This window comes from Colius striatus, chromosome 1, assembly GCF_028858725.1.
Source record: "Colius striatus isolate bColStr4 chromosome 1, bColStr4.1.hap1, whole genome shotgun sequence".
In the NCBI taxonomy this organism is placed as follows: Eukaryota; Metazoa; Chordata; class Aves; order Coliiformes; family Coliidae; genus Colius; species Colius striatus.
The window spans coordinates 109,884,767-109,910,294 of NC_084759.1; the positions used below are offsets into that span (position 1 = coordinate 109,884,767).

Here is a 25,528-nt window from a genome sequence, read left to right on the forward strand (position 1 = left end):
AGAGAAATGAAGCAAGTTGCTTGTATTAATAACCTGATGAGTAGCCATTTCAAAAGGGAGTGTAACACTTTTCCCCATGTGGGATGGCAACTGTAGCAGCTGCAAGCATCCAGTATTTGGCGATCTGATAAAAGTTTCAACTTAGGCTCTCTTTGTGCTTGTGGAAGTAAGATACCTGTGGTTACAATGTCAGTTGCTTGCATTCTTTCTTTGTTAGGACTTCTAGTGATCAAGCTGAATTGAATCCAGAGGAATCGAGTTTATTTTGGTGCGCCCATAGCCTAAATTAACAGAACATTTTCATCGGATCCAAGATCTTGGTGATCTGTAAAGGTATTTTAATTAGCTGCACGTTAATTAGTGTAAACCATCACTGCAAGGAAGGATTTCCTTGTGATGTGCTACCAAACCAAATTTCCAACCTTTACCTAGTAGAGCAGGGTCCCTATTTCTGTAGAAATTTCTATATTCTACAACGATGTAGAAAGAACGCCAACTCTTGCCCAAAAGATTTTATTTTTTTTACCCATTACAAAACTAGCATAAGCAACAAAGGGATACAAGTAAAGTCAGAAAAATCTGCTTCATCTTTAGTAGGCATTAATCTCCAAGCACTGTTGAATTTATACAGCTGCTGTTACCAAATGTTTTGGAGGCACTTAAGAGGGCTTGAAGGAAGTGAATTAGGTTTTGAACAGGTCCTCCCAAGTGTGAAAGACAGTGGTCAAGAGAAGATTCTAAAGTGTGAGTTTGAAAAGTCTGATGCAATCAATGCTATAACTTGTTTGGCGGCAAGAGTCTCTTAATACTGAAGCAGGTGAGTGTTTGGATGCTTGGTATCATTTAAATGACTGCTGCATGAATCTATAACTCCATGTAACCTTGTCATGTCAACTCGTAACTTGTTTGTGGGAAGTGAGTTATGATTTGTATATTATTGTGTTTAACTGAGGATATAACTTTTAATGTAAGCAGTTAGCGGTAGCGGCCAAGGAGAAGTATCCAGACTTTGACTTGTAAGACAAACAGTCACATAGCCCATGTGTCCTATGCAGATAGATTAATTTGCCAGCACTTGTAACTTGGTAAGTCTCAGCTGATCTGGCCAAAGATGTCCTGGAGAATACACTTTTGAGCAGGACTCCCATCAGTGTGCTGTAGATAGTGACTGGCCATCTTCTCTAAGAGTTTTTTGGTCAAGCTGTACCCTATTTCAAAGATGCTTGTTAAATTCATTTACCAGTGCAATGCTGCAGTCTTTCACGTTATTCTAGTGAAAACTGTAAGCTTAACTTCCTTTAATCTCACTGAAGGCTAAATAGTTAACCAAATTATGGTTAACTAATTAGATGCAAACTTGTTATGAATGCTTGTCTGCTATCAATTCTGAAAGACTTTACCTTCCTAGGCTTTGCTGGTTGGTAACTGTGATTCCACAGGGGTGATTTCAGAACATTATATTGTCCACTCTGTCAGTGATGCCACAGTACCTGAGGATTGTGAGCTGAGCCAAGGCCGAACTATCTGAAAATATCTAGCTTTTTCACTAGTTTTGTGTAGTATGGCAGATATACTGGTGCTTTTACAAAGAAACTGAAAAGCTTTGCAGCTTCAGATCTGCTGAAGTTATTGGAGAGCTACACTTTCAGAATCAGGAAGTTCTTGTTCATTTGCAACAAGTTAAACCAGTACTAAGTCAAAGTTGATAAGGTAGCAATGCTATATAATGAATAATGCATGCTCTGAGCATGCATATTGAGTACTACATCTTATATAGTCAATTCATGGAAGAAAGCGGTGATCTTGCATATGTGATGTCTTCCTAATGTCACCCTTGGAGTAGCTTGGTTATCAGGAACTACCATACTTACTGTTCTGTAACTTACCAGCTGTCCAGAGCTAAAAGGACATTGTGATAATAAAGACCAAGATACAAAATGTAGCTTTAAAACTTATTTCAGATGAGTGGGTGACTAAACTCTGAAAGACTCCACCTTGACTTCAGAAGAGCTTAAAGTCAAAGATGCTTTACAGGTTATGAGTTGGAGAGACACGTGGTAGGTCTGTGGTGATAAATGCAACTGTGGAGGGTTCTGGGGGAAGAAATGAATTCTGCTTTAGTCCCATTTAGCATGAGATGACAACTTAGAAGTGACAAAGATGTCAGATTGAAACTGCTCTTTGAACATAAGGAGACAAAGTCTGAGCAGACACTCAAATCTGAGTAGTCAGTGCAGTGATGGAAGCTGAACTTGTCTTGCAGATGAGATACTGAAATATCTGAGACAAGATACTGAGGAAAGAGAGACCTGAGAACAGAGAAAGTGTTGAAGAATGACAAATAGGATGGGAACAATAAGAAAAAGGTAGTGACTAAGAGTAGTAAGATTGAGAAGGAAGATGAGGATGGAGTCTCTTCATTGAAATGTGAGGACTGAAAATTTAGCTCTTGAGTGCTGATGTAACTGGAGTAAAACTGCTCCAACAACACTAGAGATGGAAAAGAAATGGTGAAGAGGCACAGGAGGGTTTTTTTTTTTTCTCCCCCCAGTGATTTGGATGGTAAGGAAGAAAAATAGAAGCATCTCTGTGCTGTAAAGAGGAAATAATGCAACTGAAGTCCAAAAGAGCTATGCAGAAGGAAATATTTAGGCTTACAGGTGCTTGAACAGGGTAATGGGATCAAGGCCGATCTAAGGGAGAAGAGCAAATGTTTATTTTTATCCTATGTACTTTACAAACCTTCTTTTCCTAAAGCCCCTCTCTCTGAGTCTCCTGAGATATTTTTTTTTTTTAATATCAGTGAAAATATGGGAGCAAAGGGCTAAGAGTGAATAAATGTCAAATGGAATGGCCTCTCTACTATCAAACAATCACATTAAGTTTTGAGGAGGTGAGGGAGTTTTTTTAGGCTACGGAGAGGGCATAAGCAAAGAAAAACATGAAATTGAGACAGTAGGACAAATGAAAATTAAACTTGCTGTAATTATCTGCACAAGATATTCTGTAGTTCCTGTCTTCCCAGACTGTAGGGAGAAGTGAGTATTTTTTTGTTGTTGTTTTTAGTTTGCTACAGTTCTTTCACTGGTTGCTAGTGGGAATAGTGACTAGAATAGTGACTTCTTTAGAAAGGCAGTGGGTAGCACAGATCTGCTTGTATATGGCAAGGAGTTCTCCGTACCACGTACAAGCAGACACTGTCTGTGCAGACTCTTATCCTCCTACACAAATGCTGAGGGCATCTTGCTTGTTTTATGCTTGAAAGGGAGGCTTGTTCTGTGGCTTGGACTTGAAACAATGGATTTTATTATTTTTTTTTCATTTCTACTCAATTAGCTGGAAAAAATACATAAAGCACAGCAGCTCTGAGTTCATTTCATTGAATTGCTAGTAGCCTTTGTATATTCAAATAAATATTTGGTAATTGTTTTCTAAAAGAATATTTTTTGGCCCATAGTCCGAGTATGTAAAAGAAAGGAAGCTCTGATATAACCTCTTGATAAAAATCCTCCTCACTTAGGGTGCTGTTTCTCTCTCACTTGTTTGAAATGAGAGCAATGATAAAAGGGGGGGTCTGAGGGATCAGGGATAACCTGACAGGGCCAAGGAGTTAGTGAGTTTGAGAAGTGAACAGCATGGACTCTGAATGGAAAAGTGAATGAATGGTGGTTTCTTCCATTTTGGGTTATTGTAATTAGACCGGTATGCTTAATATTCCCACTCCTGCAGTGCTTACATGCTCATTCTGTGTCCTGTGGGCATGTGCTCTTGCCTTCCTCTGGCTTGCCATGCTGGTTGTGTAAGAGGCAGCTGGTCCTACAAAGCCATGTACACAGTGATTGCTTCATGTACCCAGATGGCCAGGGTGTTTTCACCTCTTTCATTGTTTAGCCATTTTGTTAACTGAACTACAGCTTCCAGATCTTGCAGGCAGCCCATATTGCAGGGCCAACTGCCACTACTTGCCTTTTTGTGGCCTTGGACTGGAGTTGCCCAATAGACTCGGTAGTCCTGGGACAAGGGAGGAAGACAGGAAATGGCAGAGCTCATGTGGACTTTGTTTTCTTGGACAAAACAACTTTCAAGCTGCATATGTAAAAGATTGTTTCTAAAATTCTCTACAGAGCATGAGCTTGGCTTATTTTTAAACTGCAATAAAATAACCTGGTTTATGACAAAGCCATACCTTACAATGATCATACCACTTGAAAGAAGTTAGCTGGCTAACTTCTGAAGGCAACTGAGCTAGTAGCTCTAACTGACTAAAAGCATAAACCCCGTGACTTAAAGACTAACATAGGTGGCTTTTCTTATTTGAGTTTGTTAGGTTTTTTTAAACTGCCTTCGACTGGAATCTTTCTTTTCTGTTTGCCTACTTCAAGAGCTGTTTTATTACAAGTTGAGAAATAAATCAGATACTGAAGAAGCAGGAAGGTTTGCTTTCCCTTCTAATAAAGGATGAAGACCCCTGAATTTAAGATATTGTAGCCCAGAAATGTAGAATCATGTGATCAGAAGCAGATTACTAGTACCATCTCTATGCTGAAACCCATGTTTTGATAAAAGTCTAAACTTACATTGGAGTTGCTGGGGACACATGTCACATGCGAACCCACCCACAGAGATTTTACAAGATTTTTACTTTCACGTGGACATGACACAAATGCTGAAGACCGTCTTTTGTGATGTCACAAGATCATGCTTTACTTCTCAACATAAACTTCAACGTAGGTACAGATGTATCTTTGCTTAAATCTGGATAGGGATAGCATCTTTACAGTTTAAATTGTGCCAGATAAAGAATATGTTCAATGAGTTTTCCAAATCGCAATGAATTTCACTTAATCTGTAGTAAAACTACCAGTACAAGCACTATGTTAATCTTGATTACTTTTAAGTTTGGGAGGTGGTTGTAGTCCGCTTACTGTTTTGACCATGTGTAAACTAAGTGGTAGAAAAAAAAATAACTACTCTCATGCTTCAGAACTATAGCTGAGTGATTATTTGAGGTCTTGCACACAAGGACCTTGAGGCAGGCATGCCAGAGAGCAGAAGCAGGTGGCATAGCTGGGAGCCAGAGAGGTTTACTACTCAACTTTCTGGAGGTGAACTTTTGTTCTACCTACAGCTGAGAAAAAGGAGACGGAAAACAAGATGTGAGCCAAAGAGGAAACTGAGTAATAGCCGGGTCCAAGGTGTTGGTTCTTCTGATGAGGCTTGTTTATTACAATGACTACTGGCAGCTAGTTGGAAAGAGTTTTAAACTCATCCTTTGTACCACAGAATTGACTTCCACTAACTGTCGTAGAGGAAACATCTGTGGCTAGAAAACATCCTGTAACAGATAACACAAGGAAAGAGAAGTGAACTGGCTTGCTCTACACTCATTTATATTGCAGGCGTAATGCAATGTCTGTGCACACTCTTGATGTGGTGGTTATTGATGTCTCCTCTCTTTCTCCCTTACAGGCAATGTGATGTGAACTTCCCAGTTCTCAAAACAGCACTGATGTTGCTTTTTCTCCTTCTTTCTTCTCTTTACTTTTCCCATACAGTCAAAGTATCAGCAGTAGAGGTCAACACACCGGAGGAGATATTTGTGGAGAATGGGACAGACGCAAAGCTTCCATGCACATTTACATCTGTGGAAGTGATCAGCAGCGCGGCATCTGTTTCTTGGAGTTTTCAACCAGAGGGAGCTGCAACTCGTATCTCAGTAAGGAATGGCTGTAGGGGAACAAACCTGGGCTGAGAGGTCTACTAGTTGGCTCTGAGGAGCAAGCAGATATGGACTGGAGCCTCCTTCCATGTCTCTTGTTTCCACCACTGTGATTTTAGGGGGGGCTTTTTAGCATTGTTTAAAAATATTGCCATATGCTAGATCTCTGCAAAGACTGGAATGTGCAGTGGCTGTAAAACGTACTAGTACTTTCTTAGCAAGAGGAGAGAGGTGTTGGTATGGTAGCAATATGTATGAAAGAGATGAGCGTCTAAAAATCTTCTCCTAAATTCTGTATTACCTTGAAGTGAGCTGAGCACCTGTGCAGTAAATGATGTCCACAGAATCTGAATTACCACTATTACAGTGTTACCTTTTGTGTTGTGAATGTTGCTTATTTTCTGCTTGTGTACTATATAGGCTGTATTTGAAATGGTTTAAAATATGACCAGTCTCCCTGGTTTTACAACAGAATCAAATTGCTCAAATCATTAAGCAATTATGTCCTCACATTTTAGTTATTTGACAAGTAAAAAAATCAAACTAGGAAGCAACTTGGGCTAATAATAAATGCCATCACTCATTTCCTGTATGTTGAGCCCGAGTGTGGTCTTTGAGTGTTGACATTTCAGGGGGTGGCTTCGGTACGTTGTTAGCTGTTCTCTTCCTCTGTGCACATCTGGGTTTACACTCCCTGACACTTCTGCTTCCCTTTTATCCCTTGCCCAGATTGAGAATTTAGAGGAAGCAAAACAAAGGAGTCTGGGACAGCAGGGAAGTTGTGGGGACAACACAACTCAGCCTGTTAGTCTCCTTCCCTCTGCTGCAAACATGAGAAGCCCTTCAATGCTCAGAACAGAAATTAAACCAAAAGAGACTATGAGCATCTTGCTCACTGTGTAGAACTCTGAAGAATCAGCTTCTGAACTCCCAGTGAATAAATACTTAGCTTTGAAAAGAGAATCTTCTCTTTGGGAAGGCAAAGCAGTAGCTGGCCAAAATCTTAAGGAGGTAGGACGTATTTCCTGACAATATTGAACAGGATGGGTGAAAAGAAGTTATCTATTTGGATGTTTTCTGCTCCTCGTAGAAGTATATGCCATATATGCCATTTTTCCTTCCCCCTCTGCATCACTGGCCAAACTCTTTATTGTAGAAATACAACTTCACAACACTTTTTCTGGAAGTCAAGTCAATTTTGTCATTCTACCTGGATATAGTTATCGGCAAAACTTAGAGAAAAGCAAATTATCTTTGAGCAGAATTGACCCCAAATGATCTGATACTAATTCCCTGTTTCTTCTCAGGGGCTCGGGGAGGTATAGAGAAAATATTTTTCTTTCTTTCTTTCTTTTTTCTTTTAATGAATCCAAGTAATGTCAGTTATGTGGCTTGGCGGACATTAATTTCCAAGACCATGAAATCTCATGATCAGCTTATGTCTGAGCTAAGTCCATGTTTCTCCTGAGGAAAAAATGGCCATGTGCCTCTTTAGAATCACCACTGACAATCTAATGGCCATGTGGTGAGACTGAAAGCTTCCCCTGCTTGTCCCTTTCCCTCTCCATGTGCACAGTTATAGAGACATCTCTGCATGAATGACAGCAGAGTTGCATAATCAGTTTAAACCGGTCTAAACCCGTCAGCTTTTAAGTTTCAAAAGTGGTCTCACGTTAAATCACTTAATCATAGGCATACTTAACCTATATTTAAATACATGTTTTGCTTTGTGATTTCTTCTGCCCCAGGTGAGGACACCTAGAAGGCTGAGGAATCTGTCTCTTGCCTTCTAGACTTCCAGATTACTTCGCCCATGCACATGGGATGGTAATGCAGTATGTCTGTGCTAAAGGTTATAATCCAGCTGGAAATGCTGCAGACTGATGCAGATTTCCTCTGAAATGTTGACAGATGACTGTGCGTTAGCAGACTTCCTACGGGATGACATGGTTTGTTGGATTTATGCTAGCCTGTAGACAGCAAACAAGTGTCGGATTGACTGCAGCACAACAAATGGTCCTGTGCACATACCTGATCTGGAAAAGACTTGCACTGCCAAATGGTCAGGCCTGATATTCAGAGTGTGGGTCTGGCAGAGAGGATGTTGGAATGGCAAAGCTCAGATCAAAGGAAGGAACAGGAAAAGAAATGTGAGGTGACTTGAATGGAAAGAGAACTGGCTTGTAGCCAGTCTGTTCTGTGGCAGAGAGACAGCTTTGTAAAGAAGGCAGTAGAAAGAGGAAGTTGGAATATTGTCTTAAATTTCTTTAACCATGCTCTGGAGACTGAACTGAAGAGAGTTCAGGTTGATTCTTGGTTAAGTTTGTTTTGCTGTCTTTCAGAATGTGAAATTAAGAATGAATGTGTTTCTGCAATACAGCCTTGATCCCTCTCTTAGGGTTATGGCCAGTGTTCCAATGTCCCATATGTTCCGCTCCCATATGAGTGTGCCCTCAGTAAGTTTGCAGATGACACGAAGCTGAGTGAGTGTGTAGACCTGCTTAAGGGCAGGAAGGCTCTTCAGAGGGACCCGGACACACTGGATTGATGGGCTGAGGCCAGTTGTATGAAGTGCAACAAGGCCAAGTGCCAGGTCCTGCACTTGGGCCACAACAACCCCATGCAACACTACAGTGACTGGAAAGCTGTCTGATGGAAAAGGACCCGGGGGTGTTAATTGATAGTCAGCTGAACGTGAGCCAGCAGCATGCCCAGGTGGCCAAGGAGGCCAATGGCATCCTGGCCTGTATCAGAAATAGTGTGACCAGCAGTACCAAGAAAGTGATTGTCCCTGTACTTGGTGCTGATGAGGCTGCACTTTGAATACTGTGTTCAATTCTAGGACCCTCACTATGAGAAGGACACTGAGGTGCTGGAGTGTGTCCAGAGATGGGCAATGAAGATGGTGAAGGGTCTGAAGTTTTATGAGGAGCAGCTAAGGGAGCTGGGGATGTTTAGCCTGGAGGAGGCTGAGGGGAGACATGAACGCTCTCTACAACTACCTGAAAGGGGACTGTAGTGAAGTGGGAGTTGGTCTTTTCTCTCCAGTAATGAATGATAGGACATAAGGAAATGGGCTCTAGTTGCTCTAGGGTAGGTTTAGACTGGAGATTAAGGAGAGCTTTTTTATCAAGAGGGTTATTAAGCATTGGAATGGGCTGTCCAGGGGGGTGGTGGTGGAGTCACCATCCCTGGAGATATTTAAAAAATGCATAGATGATGTGGTGAGGGACATGGTTTAGTAGTGGGCTCGGCAGCGTGACGTTAGTGATTGGACTGGATGGACTTAGAAGTCTTTTCCAACCAAAATGGTTCTGTGATTCTATTCTGTATGTTTGAAAGCAATTTGTTCTGTGGATGTCTATGTATTTCTACTGCTATAAATTCCAGTTTTGGTCAAGTATAGTGAGGAAATGTGCAGTTTCTCTGCAGACTGAGGAGAAAGAGCACTAAACAGGTTAATTCTTCAAGGACTTTTGGTCATATCTAGGGAGTGCAGGGACAACGTGCGACTTAGTCAACTAAAAACTTGGAAAGTTTTATTTGGTCACTATGAAGGTTTCTGGAAAACAGGTACACTCTAAATTGCTCATGGGATTTTTTTAGGTGTGGAGGGAAGGAGGTAATTCCATGTTAATTTGACTGTGCTCTGGTTGCAAGTAACACACAGCAAAATATAATAGGCAGTTTGGTGTCCTTACTAGGATGCAGACAACTTCCTGTCCTGAAAGACTGATGCCTGTGATCCAGAACTGTTCTGTCCTTTAATTATTCCCAGGTTACCAGCCTTTTTCTCTTTCCCTCACTTCCTTGTCTATGAAACCTCATGTCCCCAAAACCAGGGAAAAAAAATCCCAAACAGTCCAATCACAAAGCAAAACTGATAGAAAGCAACAACTTGCAGTTGGTTGTCGTAGTGTGATTGAGGTGTAAGCCACTTAGCATGGTTATGTGATGAAGAGACAGCAAGCCAGACTAGAGTGGTGAGGCAAGAGGAAAAAAAGCCTGAAATACTAGCTGTGTATAATACAGTGGATTCTGGGAGAATGCTGTAATTATGAGAGAAGCGTGGTAGCTCTATGATCTCTAATTGGATTGTTCTTATATCTTCTTTTCCTTGACTACAGTTTTTCTATTACTTGAATGGAAAGCCATACCCTGGAAAAGACATACCATTTAAAGACAGGATCACTTGGGCTGGAGATCTTAACAAGAAAGATGCTTCTATCAGTATATCAAACATGCAGTTCCGGGACAACGGCACTTACATTTGCGATGTCAAGAACCCACCTGACATTGTTGTCAAACCAGGAGAAATCCGAGTTAGAGTTGTGGAGAAAGGTATTCACCCTATATGATTTTTTTTTTTCCTTTTTCTTTTTTTTCCCCATCTTCTGTGTCTGTATCACTTTTCTTGGGGGTGGAGGAGAGTAGCCTGGGAGGAACAATTGTCTTTTAAATTCTGCTCTTCCAGGTGTCAATAATCAAACTGATATTCTGTCAGCTGTTCAAAAAACTGAATGTCGTAACCTTTTGCTCTACACCCACTAATTCCTGTGCTTTGAACAAGTGTTAGTGAATGCTGGTGGAAGCCTTGATGAAAACTCATCTCCTCATTTCAAAGTCCTATGATTTTTTTTTTTTATGCTACATCAAGGGTTAGGATGGAGAGGAAGGAAAAAAAGTGGCAGGCTCTTCTCTTTGGAACCCATCCAATATGTATACTGGAAAACAAAACGAATAAAATGCTGCTGTCTTTCATGCAAAGGTGTTTGTGTTGGATGTGCATTCAGTCTCTCTGTCAGACATTCTTACAGTATCCATGGTGACCCTTATAAACTGCAAGGGCTGCCATTTTAAGCATTTGGGAACAACGGTCACAGTTTGAGAGCATTTATATTCTATATGTCAATTTGGTTCTCTATTTCCCTTGACCATCAAAAAAATTTGTTTTAGCTAAGCTGGAGGTCAGCCAAAGTGTGACTATTCCTACAATTAAATGATTCTTACAGTGATGGTATTTCCAAATTCATATGTGGTAAGGATAAGAATAAATGCTGAGTTCATGAATAGCAGTGCTGATACAGCTATTCCATTATGTCAGGGAAGATGCCTATGTATACACTCAAATTAGAATGATCCGGTTCCTATACAGGTGTATACCCCTGCTCATGAGGCAAGGTCTATATCTAACTCTTCACAGAGTAGTTTGAGTTGGATGGGCCCCCCAGAAGTCCTGCCATCACTTAGAACTTTCTATTTCTTGGAAGTTTGAAGACAATATAACATAGGATCAGTTTATTTTCTTACAATGTATTGATGGTCTTTATGGAGAAGCAGTAAAGCAGCTGCTGGTTTGGCAAAGTCAGGCTGTCTTGGCAAAGCCTCTTCTGATTTTAACCCAGGTTGAGCAAATGAAGACTAACATCAATACACTAATTCAGCTGATATTTTTCAACAGACTTGCATGCCGACATCCCTATAAGTGGAGCATCAGAACAAGAGAACCTCACCATTTCTGAAGGGAACTCTATATTTGGCAGTGCTTCTAGTCATCAGAAAAATGTTACAGTAATTGTCCTCTGATTCCTAGGAAGATCTTGAAAACAGATTTTCAAGCTATAGCTGTAATATTTGCATTCTGACTTCACTTGAAAGTACTGTTCTTGTAATAGATTGTAACTCATCCTGAACTGAGCTAGATATTTTTTTTCAATTGAAATCAAGTACATGTTCACTCTTGTGCATTTTTAAACATTTTTTTTACTGTGTGTACATTCACTTGTTCTGCATTGTATGTCTGCTGTTGTGAACTGGTCAAAGCCACATACATACTTGACATATTTACACGAGCTAATAAATATTTGGTTAGCATTAGATTGTTGATTAAACATTTTCTAAGTTCTGGGTTTGCTTAACTGTTTAAAATTGCCAAGCCAAGCTAACTCAGATGATTTTTCACTGCAATATCTACATTGTGTTTGCACAAACAGCTCCATACCGTGTTGGAAGAATCTTACTGGCAGGGATGAGAAGCAAGAATGTTCTTTCACCAGTGCATCTGAATCAGGAAAGGACTAGTATTCAAAGCCTCACTGACAGAAATTTGTAGGAAATTCCAAGTCCTTACATTAGGCTGCACCTACTTGTAATAGGAAGGTACTTAACAGTGTCTTCAAGACAGTTTGTGTTATCTGCAGGTAGTCCATCTTTGATCTGAACTCTCATGGGGGAAAAAGGTAGAATTGTATGAAAATCTTTATATTTGGCAGTAATGGAAGACTTCAGTTTCCTGCCTGTTTCATAAAACTAACACTAACACATTTTCAGCACAACTAGAAGTTGCTTTGAATTATGGCAATATTTAGTGAAAAATGTTCTTTGAAAGGCTGGATAGTTAGCTTGTGTTAAGCTATTAACTTAAATTTAAGAGCTGGTGTTCATGTAGCTAGATATGTCTGTTACAATGAAGTCATTGGCTGCTCTGCAAATACTTATGAAGAATTCATGTAACTGTAGAATGCTGAAAAAATAAGAAAAACATGGAGGAGTGACATTCTTCAGCTGAACTATGCGGTCCTAAAATTGTGTGAACTTTTCTATAGCCTGTTGGACCATATTCTGAGAGACAATAAAGCCAGACTCTGTTTCACATGCAAACAGTTGCATTTTTTTTATATTGTGTTAAACACCTCTGTCAACAGAACATAGCTGCTGTCCTTTAGTCAAATTCAACCAACAAAAAAATCCCACCTGAGGCAAAGAAGTGACAAAACTATAATATTTTTTTTATGTTACTCTTTCAGCAGACGTTCTGGAGACTGCTGCTTACTTTCTTGCTCTGAAAAATTGTGTGTGTTTTTTTTCTTGTGTACAAGGCAACAGCTGATCTGCTAACAGAAATGAATGTCTGATTTGATGCTTTTGCAGACAGTTATTCCCACACTTGAAAAGGCTGAAAAAGAAGAAAAACTAGGGAAGTGCTGCTTCTTATATGCCTCAAAATAAATTTGTTTATCTCTTCATGGGGCTCAGACAGTGTTACGTACTTGAAAAGTATTACTAGTTGTAGGACTCTCTTCCTTAAGAGCAGATAGGCCTCTGGGTTGATGAAGGGTTCTGGAAAGAAAGGATATCTTCATCTTTAATTGCTTATTAAGGCTCTGAATTGCTATGCTGTTATGAATTGCCATCAACACTGGAGAGCTAGGAAAGCTGCTGATGCGATACTTGGCCAAATGATCAGTGAAACAGCCTGAGATCAGGTAGCCCTTGTGCTGACAGTCACTGAACTGAAAATGAATGAGACTAAATGTAAGCTGTGTTTTTCTGATATGATGCCCCTGCTTCAGGGTACTGTGTTGTTCTACTGTCTTCCAGATAAGTAAGTCAAAATGGGCTTGGTCTACAGACTGCAAACTTGCTGGGAATGCTTTGTATAAGCATGATCTTGCTGGAATGAGTCCAGCAAAAGGGCACAAGACAATTAAATGAATGGACTACCTTTCATACCAGGAGAAGCTGAGAGAGCTGGGGTGGTTGGGAACAAAGCACCACACAGCTTCTCTCTTTCTCCCTCAGTAGTGGAATAGAGAAAAGATAACCAAAGACCTTGTGCATCAAGACAAGGACAGGGAGTGCTCGCTCACCAGTTATGTTCCCACACAAAACAGACTTGACCTGGGGAAGAAAACATCAATTTAATCAGCCACCAGTCAAAGAAAAACCAACTCAAAATCCCAAACCAACCAGCCAACCAAAAAAAAAACCCAAACCAGATTAGGATGATGATAAAATAGAAATACCTTTTTAAGGTCATCTTCCCTCACCTCTCCCCTCTTTACGGGCTTAATTCCCTGCATCTCCACTTTCTCTTCCACTCGGTGGCACCAGGGACAGGGAATGGGGATTGTAGTCAGCCCCTTACAGATAGTCTGTGCTGCTTCTTTCTCCTGAGGGGAGGAGGACTCCTTACATTCCTCTCCTACTCCAGCATGAGGTCCCTCCCACATGAGACAGTTCTCCACAAAAGTCTCCAATGTGAGTCCTTCCCACTGACTGCAGCTCCTCCTGAATTGCACTAGCCAAGGTCCCTTTTGCAGGCCACAGTCTGTCAGCAGGTTGCTCCATCCCAGGCTTCCTGCAGAGTCCTGCTTGAGGCACTGTTTAGTATTGCAGTGTGGGGTCCTCCATGGGCTGCCAGCAGACCTTAGCTCCACCATGCCTCTCCACAGGTTGCAGAACAGCTGTTGTCTCACCACAGGGTGCAGGAGGAGGTCTCTGCTCCAACACACCTCCTCCCCTTCTTCATTGACCTTAGGGTCTGCATGGCCACTTTTTGCTCATCACACTTCCTTTCCTTCCTCCTTCTGCCACAGGTTTTGCATCCTTAGTGATTGCAGAGGCACCTGATTGGCTTGGCCTTGGCTGGAGGAGCCTTTGGCTGGAGCCAATGAAGTTTCTAGCCACTTCTCACAATGGCCACCACTGCAGCCCCTCCCCTGCTACCAAAAAAACCCCAACCCTCCACACAAACCAAACATAGGTTAATTTGCCTGCAAAAGAGAAGAAAGACTTGGGGAGATCCTCTCACCAGGTATTTGTGTACGCTGATAGGATCTAAAGAAGACTGAACTAGGCTCTTCAGTGATGCCAGGTGGCAGGACAAGAAGCAACAGGGTGGACTGAAACACAGGAAATTCTATCTGAACACAAGAAAGCACATTTTCAGTGTGGCTGAACAGAAATAGTGCCGCGAAGTTTTCGGCTCTTGGCCTAAAAAAACAGCTTGAAGCCTAAAAAACCATCTCAAAGCCTATAAAACCAGCTTGAAGCCTAAGAAACCAGCTCAAAGCCTAAAAAAACCAGCTCTAAGCCTACTTCATGCGACTCAACCCAGGGTCCGATTCTCAGCTGGGTGGGAAGAAATCCAGTCCTACTCAGTGTGAGTGATAGCAGAAATCTTCTTCACTTTATTGAGAGCAGGCTCTAACTTATATACACAGCAGCTTCAAAGCTAGCTCAGCAACAGCAGCTAATAGATTACATTCTTATGTTCATCCTACTTGCGGTTTCTGCGATAAGCAAGCTCCCTCACATTTTCCCATCTTGTTTTTCCTTGAAGTTGTTTACCACCTTTAGCCGAAAACAGTCCGACCTTGAGGGAACAGAAAGCGGCCTGCTGTCTATGTGACAGCAACTGCTTTAACCATGGCTCTGACTCTGGTCTTGATTGTGCACCAAATCCATATAACTAGAGCCCAGGCTGCCTTGCCCCAACGGGCCTAACATTATACCCCGGGATCCATGTCCATGCTCCCTCATTTTTTCTCCACAGAATAGGTTGCCCAAAGAAGTTCCTGAGTCTCTTAACCTTGGAGACAGTCAAAACCAAATTGGACAGAGTATTGAGCAAACTGCTAAGGTGACCCTGCTTGAGCTAGATGACTAGACAGTCTAAAGATGTCCCTTCCAACCTCAACAATTCTGTGATAATCATCAAATGCAGGTATCTGGGAAGGGTTTTCTATATAAGATGTTTTACCTGTTAGATCTTACGCTGATTCACTTGTATTTGGTGCAGGAAGCTAGTGTAGCATGGAATCTTGTAAGAAATTCTCTGCTCTAAGATGTTCCTAGCATTAAACACGATGTGGTGGAAGGGGAGGAACTTTGTTTCTTACTGTGAAAAGCTATATTGGTAGTTTGTGTATTCATATCTTGTCTTTTGTACTCATTCTCTGATTGGCTTTTGTTTCTGGCTGCTTTTCTTGGCCTACTGTCCCCCAAAGTATATTGGGGAAAACGTGAGTAAAGCAATACTGTATTCCTATAAGCGCATTTCTAGTATTGTACAATAATCCCGATTTAAGAGAGGAAGAAATGACTCTGTGAAAATGTGTAGAGCTGTACTTCAAGGCACCGGAATCATATATAAACACTCTTAAGAGCGATCATGGGTAGTAAGTGGGCTGTCTGCTGCATGCTGCCCGGAGAACACCCAGCCTTCAGTGCTCTTAGTTGGTTAGCAATGTGCTACATTCAAATCTGCTTTCAAGTATGCCTACCTTTTCCTGTTGACCTCGCTGGGAATTGTCAGATGAGTGTAACTGTTGGGTTTTTTTTTCCCTTTAGATACAAAATGAGACAGAGGTGTCCTCATTGTCACTTGTGTTCCCTGATGTGTAAAGAATTTTGGTTTAATATAGTAATAATCTCTTCTGAAGGACGGTGACATGAAGAACACTCTCGATGTGTGCTCTGTTCATACATTATTCTGCTGGCTGCCTGCTATCACTACCACTTAGGCTGCATGTTATGATTCCTGGATATTACATTAGTGCCTTCTGCTCTAAGTGAACTCATGGTCAAGAGCATTTGTGGTTTGCACTTCTGTTAAGCAGGGAATGCAGAAGAGTTGAATGTTTTCTCCCTTCTCTCCCCAGACAGCCTGCCTGCGTTCCCCATTGCCATGGTGGCAGGGATAGTCATCGGTACGGTTACAGGTCTCTCACCGCTCATCTCTATTATCGTGTGTCTTGTCATCAGAAAGAACAACTCTAAAAAACGATACTCTGGGTAAGAGATCTCTCTCCTCACCTGTGGATGATGTGAGGAACAGCAGCAGGCTTAGAGGGAGGGCTTGGAGGGTGTAGGAGTTATTTGAGCCAAGTCTTGGCAGCCATGGATAGAAAGAGGGGATGGCTGTGTGGAATACCGGTCATCTGCCTATAATGATTATCTTTGTGTTGTGTTTGAAAAGATGTGCTGACTATCAGTTGCACCTGAAAATTGCTAAATGTTGGAGTTGATTCCCAGCCACAAGATTCCCACCTAAGACATTTAATCCAAAATCCCTTATCTCTCGTCTGTTCCCTTTCTGTTCCCTCTAGCCCTACTTCCCCAAGCCACCCCCAACCTCCAAAGGAAGATTTCCATACATACACATTTAAAGAATGTTCTGTGTTGAGATTAAAACTTTTTTTCAGTTACCAGTGTCTGGCACCTGAGCCTGGAGTATACTTGACAAAACTCCAGTAATCACCACACTTTGAAAGAAAGGAAGGAGTGGCTACTCTGCATCCATTCTCATTTGCTATCTGGCTTTTTGTTAATTGGTACCATCCCTGCAAGGTTTTTAGTGCTAGGGGGATATCTCCAAAGTGAAGCATGGATCTTTGGGTAGGCATATGAAAAAACAATAAGGGCTAACAAAGGCAGACTTGAGTCCTGTGGTGATGGAGCTTGGTGCTGGTGGGGGAAGCACATTTTTTTTTTCCCTTCCCTTCTCCTCTCTAATTAGCTAGTAATTTGATTCCTTAAGAAAGAGTGAAAATTATGTATGGAGTCTTAAAAGCAAACCCCAAGCTTGTAACTTTCCTGTATTCTGTTCTCCCAAATTATTCCTGCTTCCTGCAGGTTCTTTGGGTTACCTGTGGGATAAAAGAAAATAACTCCAAAATAACCTTGTGGGGATTTCTAAATTAAACTTTGCCCTGTCCTTTTCCCAGTTGGAGAGCTTAGAGAAAGTGAGGTTGCTATTGCCCAATGGTAAGGTTAAATATAGCAAAGGCGGCTGTGTGTGCTCCAAATTGTGTGGAAAGCCTGGTTTTCCCTTTCTGCATGTGTCCTCCTCCTAAGAACTGAACAGAAGCCTACAGTGTCATGCACCAGCGGCGTGTGTTAGGTGCTCCACTTGCCTTGTTTCCAAGTGACCTGCTCTCCAGTGTCTTCCTGATGAAAGGAATGTGCTGGTTCTGAGCCTGGAGCAGTAGTCTATGCCCTGTGATTTCTTGTAGTAAATTTAACTACTCTTTTGGAAAGTAATCTCTCAGGTTTAAGTACTGCTTTCACTGACCGTGCCAGCTCTGCATGATGAGAAACCAAGCGTGCTGTGAACCCTTCCAAACTTACAGACTGCTAACCCAGTATGTGGTGGTGGTGGTGAGGTGCACTTGCTCTTAGATAACCGTTTTGCCTTGAACTGAAGTGGGCTGGGGCACTGGGTGGCACCTGGAACCCCTGCATGGCCACGGTCTCCGTTCATCTTCTGACTTTGGTGTTTTGTTATTTTTTTTTCTTTCTGCCTTGGTGTGCTGGGATCGGATCCTGCTTACCTTCCTCTCCTTTCAGAGATCCCGATATAGACGCCAGATTGGGAATGTAACAGGGCTGGGTCTTCTCTTCCAGTCCCACTAGACACCATGGTAACTAATCAAGTTGGTGGTTGCTGTTAATACTTGTGTGTATGTGTAGACATTTCCTCTTCCTTTGCTGACTAACCAGCTAGCTCTCTATTAACATGACTTCACTATAATTTGTGCTGGAATCTGTTGGCAAAGGGATGATGCATTTCACTGGGTGCTTGGGTTTCATTGTCTCATGTCTGACTGGGGTGGGATTGCTGCTTATCCCAGATGATGTATCTCCATCTCTTCCAACAGTGAACTTGCCAGTGCACTGACTAAAGCACAGGAAAATCAGACCCTTTTCTGTGTCAAAACAAAAATAAATGTCCTGTAAGTGTTGTTCTGGTTCAGACAGCTCAGGAATTTGAAAACTTGCAATGACCTAAGGACATTAGTTGCTTAAACCTGAATTACAACTTTTAGATAGTGTAGTTCTGAGGAGTTTTGTGAATAAAGCAAACAATTTACGTTGACATCGTTTTGGTAACAGGAGGGCTGCTTTGTCTCTGAGACAGTAGAAACCAAGTGCTGTGATGGCTGGGGGCAGTATTTTATTTTTCCTCCCTGCTGCATGTTGGGGGAGCTAAGTCTTCTATACTTAGACTTACCAAAGGATAAAAAATGATTGCACTGTGAGGAGGTGTTCTGCTTAATGTCACTGTCCTCGTTTGTTTGTTTCTGTACTTGCTTTGTACACTGTCTACAAAGACTAGAGGAAAAGGATACCCAGTGGTTAGAGGGTTGTGGTAGCAAAGGGAACTCCTGTGTCAAGCAGGTGGCTACTTTTCTTTCCCGGGTGCTTGGGTACAAGGAGGTAGACCTAGCGTTTGGAGACCCATCACTGTATTGCCCAGAAGCTACTAATGTTAAGTTTAAGAGCATTTGCTCATATACTTAGCTCTGTGGTATTTATTTCTCTGTCTGTCACAGGCTTGTCTTCTTTTCAGTCCTGCTTTGAGCAGATGGAAAGAAGCAAACAGTGAATAAAGACTATCTGCCTTCTTTTAGGGGTGTTCATTCTCATCACAAGACAGCCTTCTTGTTTGAAAACCGAGATTTGCCAGTTAGGATGTTCAAATAGCTGTATCGGGGCACATAGCTTACACATCACCTGTGACTCTGAAATTAATTGTTCCAGAGAGAGACTACTGTCTGTTGTGAGTGGGTAGAATTATTTTGGGATTGTAGTCTATCCAAAAGCAAGGAAACTAATGCAGATGTTTGATAGGAAGGACCTTTCTGGTATGGAGAGCTGGTGGCTCTTGCAAGTGTTCACTCTAACTGTGGCACCGGTATAACACTTGACTGGGACTATTTAGCTTATAGTTAGAAGGTAATTGCTGTTTACCATTGTTAACTGATTCTGAAGCCTCAGTGAAGAATACTCATGTGGTTTTAGACAGGTTGGGTTGAATGGGAATATCTAGGGAACAGAGGTTTTGGAGAGGCTACTGTCCTGTGTTAATAGCTGTTCCTTCACATGTCTTACCAGTGAGACCCTGGGAGGGAGGATAGATAAATGTCCAGGGAGAGATGGAGAATTATATGTGTTTGTTTCAGAATCCATTGTGTTCATTTTTGCTTTGGCATAATCTGCCATATTTGTCTTGCCATCACTCGTTTTTTTTGTTTTGTTTTTTTTGGTTTCTTTTCTTTTGTGCCTCTTGAACATTGTCGTGCAAACTCTGCTCTGCCACCTCGTCAGCTGCAGTACATCTGAGAGCTTGATGTCACCGGTTAAACAGGCTCCGCAGAAGTCGCCCTCCGACACAGAGGGTCTGGTAAACAGCGTGCCCACCAGATCACACCAGGTAAACTGCTTCCTGCCGCTTCCTGAAGCAGGATCATCCCAGAGCATGGGGGAGATGGTACGGAAAAGATGAAGGCAGGGTGGGACGAGTGAATTAGGTGCTGTCTGTTCAGGTGATGAGGGCTCAGGGGTGGGGGAGAGGAGTAAAAGTGTCTGCTCCAAACAAGGGATGGGCAGTAAGCTGGGAATAGTGCACCCTTCTGTAGAAGGTTTAGTGCAGTTGAAGGAATAGCATCTTGATATTAGTCGAGATGGGAGTTTCATGCGCATTTTGTACTAATGTATGAAAAAGATGGCTCTGGTCTTGTGCGTTAACATACTCAATTGGTAGCTAAGTGCAAGGATGAGGAATGGGCAGCTGTGTGATGTAGAGACAACATTATCTCCTGGGTGAGATAATCATCACCTCATAAAGCTGCCTAATCAATTCTAGACTTGTAATGGGGAAGAATTCATGCATGAAGGTGCATGCTCTGGGGCATGTACTCCCTTCACAAGGAAATTAGCCACCACAGTGCAAACGCTGACCAGTGATGATTGGTTTGAAGATGACTCTTGCTGCTGAGAGCTCTGCTGAGCCACACAACTTTTGTGTGTTTGAAATTGCCATGATTTGTCTTATGCTTGCTGCTGCTGGCAAAGTTCTGCTGCCTTTGAAAGAAAAAAGATGGCTCATATCGAGACTTAACATCACATGGGAAGTTAGTCAAACAGGGATTCTACACAATATATGACTACCTGTTAACACTGTACAGGATTTCCTAATTTTAAGCTGTTTCTTACCTCTTGATGTGTGTTTTCTCAGCAATTTTTCTCTGGAGATACAGATCCTGAGGGAGTTTAAGTCTGAAATGGACTTTTTCTTAATTAGCCACATTTCACCAAGTGGCTGTAGAGTAGTTTGTGAGCTGATGGGTTTCTAAATCAGAGTTAATATCTGATTTAATTTATTCTCACCGAATGATGGAGATGTGTTAATATGTTAACACTACAGGAAAAACTAACACAGTGGTGACAGTGAGCTGGATAAAGTTAAAGTCCCTACTTTCTTGGGCTTCCAGTCTGGTCTTGAAATGTATCTTGTGCTTGGCAGGTGCAGTATTTCCTGAGTTTTTAGCATATAGACCCACAAAGCTACCTACCAACTTCAGAGAACAGTTATTCTCTGAACATAAAGGCAATATGATCAAGTTACAAGATTTAAAAATAGTTCAGGTTTAGACTGAAGTGGGTCTAGTAGCAGCAGGCTGCCTGTAGGGCCTACTTAAGCTCATATTTTCTAGTTCAAGGAAGGGTCTTCTAGAATGCGTGAATGAGACAGGTGATTCCCACCTCCCTCTGCCACCCCTTCAAAAAAGCAAACCCTCCCCCCGCCAAACTTATGTGTGGTACATATGTTACATTAGCTGTTGGAGTCAACTTCACTAGGTCAAAGGCCAAGACGTTTTATCTAATTACTGCCATGATATGAAGTGGTACATCCAAGTGCCTTGAGAGCTACGTGGAGGAAGAGTTTTGCTGTTCTGCACTTAGATCTCGAAAACAAAACTGCTTTTATCTTCTCCATAATGTTTTGGTGGGAAAACTTGCTGTGTCCTTGCCCTTTCATGTCCCCAGTGTTCTGGGTCTTAATATACTGGAAGGGACATGTCAGAGTAAATCTAAACTTTGTAAAGATAACTCAGAATCGGTGTGCATTTGCCTTTCTGTAGTCACTGCAGTCTACTTATCCCTTGACAGAGTCCTCCGGGGTCTTCCTGCAGGTAAGTTCCTAGAGGAAAACCCACAGTGTGAGCACACCTGACCTCAAAGGAAAAATATGGCAAATGGCTTTAGTTTTGTTTAGCTTTAGTTTATTTTTTTTTAGCTTTTGAGTTCTTTTGTCAGGCAAAGAGAGCTTTGTCTGGATTTTCTTTTTTTGTCAAACATTTGTAGCAGCAAGTGGTTCCTCTACCTTCTGTTAAGCCTTTGCCTCATCTTTACAGAACAGCAAGTAAACATATTTACTTTTCTTTAAAAAGATCCACAATAAAATCAGGGTAGATCAGATTTTGAACAGATGGTTTAAATCAGCGAGGAAAGTAAATTTCAATTGATTACACTCCTATTTTTAACTTTTAGCCATTGTTATTGTGTATTTTTTTTAAAAGGGTGATATCAACATGCAAGTCAACATACTTGAAATCTAGAATCGTGTATAAGTAAAATCCAACATTTCTTGGTACTCATGAAATTAGTTGTAATATTTGAGCTTTTGAGCTCTTCTGTAGGTGAAATGCTGATATTCAAATTACTAACAGTTCCCGGGAGCTGCTGCAGGCTGCTTGCTGATTCAGGCACACTTTTGTATCTTGGATTGCCTGGAGATTTTAGACCAGTGGTTCACACAGTCAGTGCTGTGGTCAGACAGGAAAGGCCTGTGGACTTTCTTGTAGCCTTTTACTTGATAGGGTATGTAGGCAATGGCTGAAGGCTTCATGCTTCACTGATGGAGAAGAACTACAAGTACAAATGCACAACCCCTGCCTCTGCAAGTTAAAACCAGTAATAGAGGTATTCACTCCCAAAGAGTGACATATAAATGAAGTTTATTAAATGAAGTTTATTAATTTTGTTATTTATGTATCAGTTTAAGAAGTATTTGTTTCCATCACTTCTCAGATGAAAGTGCAATTGAGGCTGCACTTTTTTCTGATTTGGGTGCAAGTTTATCAGGTGTGGATCTTGCTTTCTCATGTCTCAGAGGGTTGAAAGTATGCGTATCTGATTTGTGAACATTCATGTGGTTGAATCAACTCCACTCGTTTTCACTGTGTCTTCCTTCTCAGCAGGTATGTCTGTCCTGTCGAATTTATCTGTGGTATTTCTTCTACAATCCATCATTCTGTAGTGACTTGCATTCTATCTTGACTGTTATTTCGATGAGTGAGAAAAGCATTTCCAGTGAAAGCAAGAACTATATGCGTTTCCCACATGGATGTCTTTATTTAGCTAGTAGTCTGAGTTGCAGCAGGCAAACTAGAAGGCAGATGTGTGTTGTCCCAAGATATACTAACTCCAAGGTGGCTCTCATTTGTGCTTTGCAAGAAGCTGAGTATTCATTTCTGGGCAGGCTGAAGGACCACTGATCTTCAAGTATAGCTTCCACAGAAATACATTTCTGATGTACAGAGCAGTATGGTATAGAGGTCCTCAGCAGGCTGGTCTGTCAGTGTAGAAGTGAGGAGCACTGAAGCTACATTAACTTAAGTGCAGATCTCTGTCTTTGCTCTTTTTGGTTTAAGATATACCTGAACAGGCTATGTTCATCCTCTTTTCCAGGCTTTGAAGTGGACCCTGGGAAGGCTGCCAGGAATCTTGATTTCAGATCCATTTCCTGGAGCTGGAATCAGTGGTAGTTACACATCTTTCAGAACTAAAGAAAAGTGAAAATACAGTAGACCACTGTTGGACCGTGATGGTCTAACTTTGTAATTCCTTTTTCTTTGCCATGACTTGCAATTCATAACTTTGCTGACAAACATTTGGCAAGGTATCAATACACCTGCTACTCTTTTCCATTCAGTTCTGAATGGAAAAATCACATGTCTTATGGAATTGCTGGGTTTTATGTGGCAGTGCTGGTCTGTCTTCTGGTTCTGAAGAGTCAGGATGATCTTATTTGGGATTAGGTAAAAGTTCTGAATTCTGAAAATTCTGAATTCTGCAAATAAAAGCTTCAAAAAAGTCTTCACAAAGATTCAGATCACTGAAGGTATCAAATGCAGGGAGAAAAATGTCACTAGTGCTGATTATAATCATCTAGGAAATGAGTTGACAGCAAATCAAACAGATGGAACATTATAATAAATCCTTGGTTGTCCTTTTCTCTGTGTTAGCTAATCTGTCACTTAATTAGATGATAGTGAACACATTGAGACAGCGGTAGCTTGGTTTGCATAAAGTGAATGCTCCAGTCACTCTCTCTACCACCACTCAGCATGCTGGTTGCAGCAGAATAACTATATTAAACCTGGCTTAAAATGAGAATAATGAGAGCTGATCCTGAGTAAACTCCTGTTATAGAAAATTGACCCATCAGAATTACTTGAACAAAATTTGAAGCATCATAGTGAATACTTTAAGCAGTTGTAGATTTTTTTAAAATCTTCTGTGAAGTGCTCTCAAGCTGAATTTATTACACTGTTGACCTATGGCCTCAGACAGATGAGGCTTTCAAAATTGCTTATCAGTAAAACTTAGGGTGACTTTTCCTTGAAGTTTCTATAGACGCTTCACTCTAATTGGAACTAGTAATATAATCCCGATACAATGTTGGAGACCAAATCAACATGAGAGCCTGTGGTGGAAAAAGAGAAAAAACCCATGTCTCTAATGAGACTTGAAATCCAAAATTTCCTAAGACATCAGTGTCTTATTTTTCTGAGCGTTTTCTCATCTATTTATACTCAACATTTTATATGTACTTACAAGTTTTGATCTTCCTGTCCTTCTCCTTCCTCTACTTTATAACCTGGGAAACTCAGAAGGAAGAAAATTTAGATTTAAACAACTTATGAAAGAGAACAAGGTATTTATCAGGTGTGTGCTTTGCCATTGTTTTAGGGATAAAACAGCTGTGCAGAAGTGCACCTATGGTCCTTCAAGAACTTAATTTTCTGTACAGAAGGTCTGTCTTAATCTCTGGCTTCTAATTGCTTTGGAAGATGGATGTGTTTCTGAGTCAGTCCCATAGTGGTGTTTTCTAATTCGTCAGGGTACAAAAAGTACTGGGGAGAAGGCACCTGTGAAGGCTACGTCTTCCTGGGACATAAGGGAAACAAAACTGGAGTGAAATGAATGACATGATTTTAAAGCAAAAACTGCTAAAAAAAGCTGCAACCAAACTAAAATATCTCTCTTTGTAATTTCCACCACCTACCCCCAAATAGGACAGGGCCTTTCCCTCCTGCACAGGTTGTGAGTGTGTAGTCTCTCTGCTGAGGCCACCTGGTACGTAGTCACAACCTTCTGCTCTGTGCTTATGTTGATTAGGGCATGCAGAATGGGAGCTGTAGGTCAGACCCACAAGACCACTTGTCTTATTGGTACCTATAGGTTGCAGTCTTCAGCCCATCTCAAATAGCTGCAGTTTGCTTTCCTGTGGGCTGTGTTTTGGAGGACGTGGTGTTTTAGGAGAACGCTGGCATATTCGCATGCTCCGCTGAAAGGTGCTACTGTAATGTCCTCCGCTGCACCCCAGTAAATATAATGAAGGCGTGTGGCCGTGCTTGCCTGGTGTGTCTGTGAGAGCGCTCACTACTTGGGTTGGCTCGAGAGCCAGGTAAGAATTTTGCATTACTACACCATTTCAAAATTTTGTCACACTGCTGTGTAAGTCTTGTTCCCATCACTTGCTTGGGCAGTGACTGGTGTCATAAGGGTGACTGCAGGTTTGTTCTCTCCCTCGTTATCCCAGTGGAACAGCTGTGCTGGAATTTACAGGCCTTGAGTGGCAGTATGGGAAGTATACTCTGCTGTCTACTGGTAAATCCGTAGTACAGCGCCTCCTGACAATATTAAATCTGGCATGCATCTGCCTAAGCCATGTATCTTTGCTCCATAGCATGTAAAAATTGCTGCTTTTCAGAACTGAGGATTCTAGATTTTGCCTTTTGTGAGACGCGGGCAGCCGTAACAGTGTTAAAGGGAGGAAGTGGTGCTGTTTGGCATGCTCCCGGTGGGACAAAGGTGGCAGACTAGAGCTCACTTGTAGGTGAAGGTTCATTCCATCTGCTTCAAAGTGCTGTTAACAGTCATAAAAGCTCTGTG

At 41.6% G+C, this 25,528-nt stretch overlaps 1 protein-coding gene across 3 annotated transcripts in view; it reads left to right on the top strand.

Moving 5' to 3' along the window:
* MPZL1 (myelin protein zero like 1) overlaps nt 1–25,528 on the top strand; it is a 40,330-nt gene that overhangs the window by 2,183 nt on the left and 12,619 nt on the right. For 2 of the 3 annotated variants that reach the window (XR_009819323.1, XM_010197967.2), the window contains exons 1-4: nt 5,376–5,716; nt 9,847–10,060; nt 16,165–16,297; nt 19,613–19,718. Coding sequence is in view for 2 of the 3 variants with exons in the window: in XM_010197967.2 (XP_010196269.2) it covers nt 5,405–5,716; nt 9,847–10,060; nt 16,165–16,297; nt 19,613–19,718 (765 nt within the window). In the remaining variant the exon portion in view is untranslated. Of the gene's footprint in view, nt 1–5,375; nt 5,717–9,846; nt 10,061–16,164; nt 16,298–19,612; nt 19,719–25,528 lie in introns of those variants that run through there. The other variant, XM_062003128.1, reaches the window with a different exon arrangement.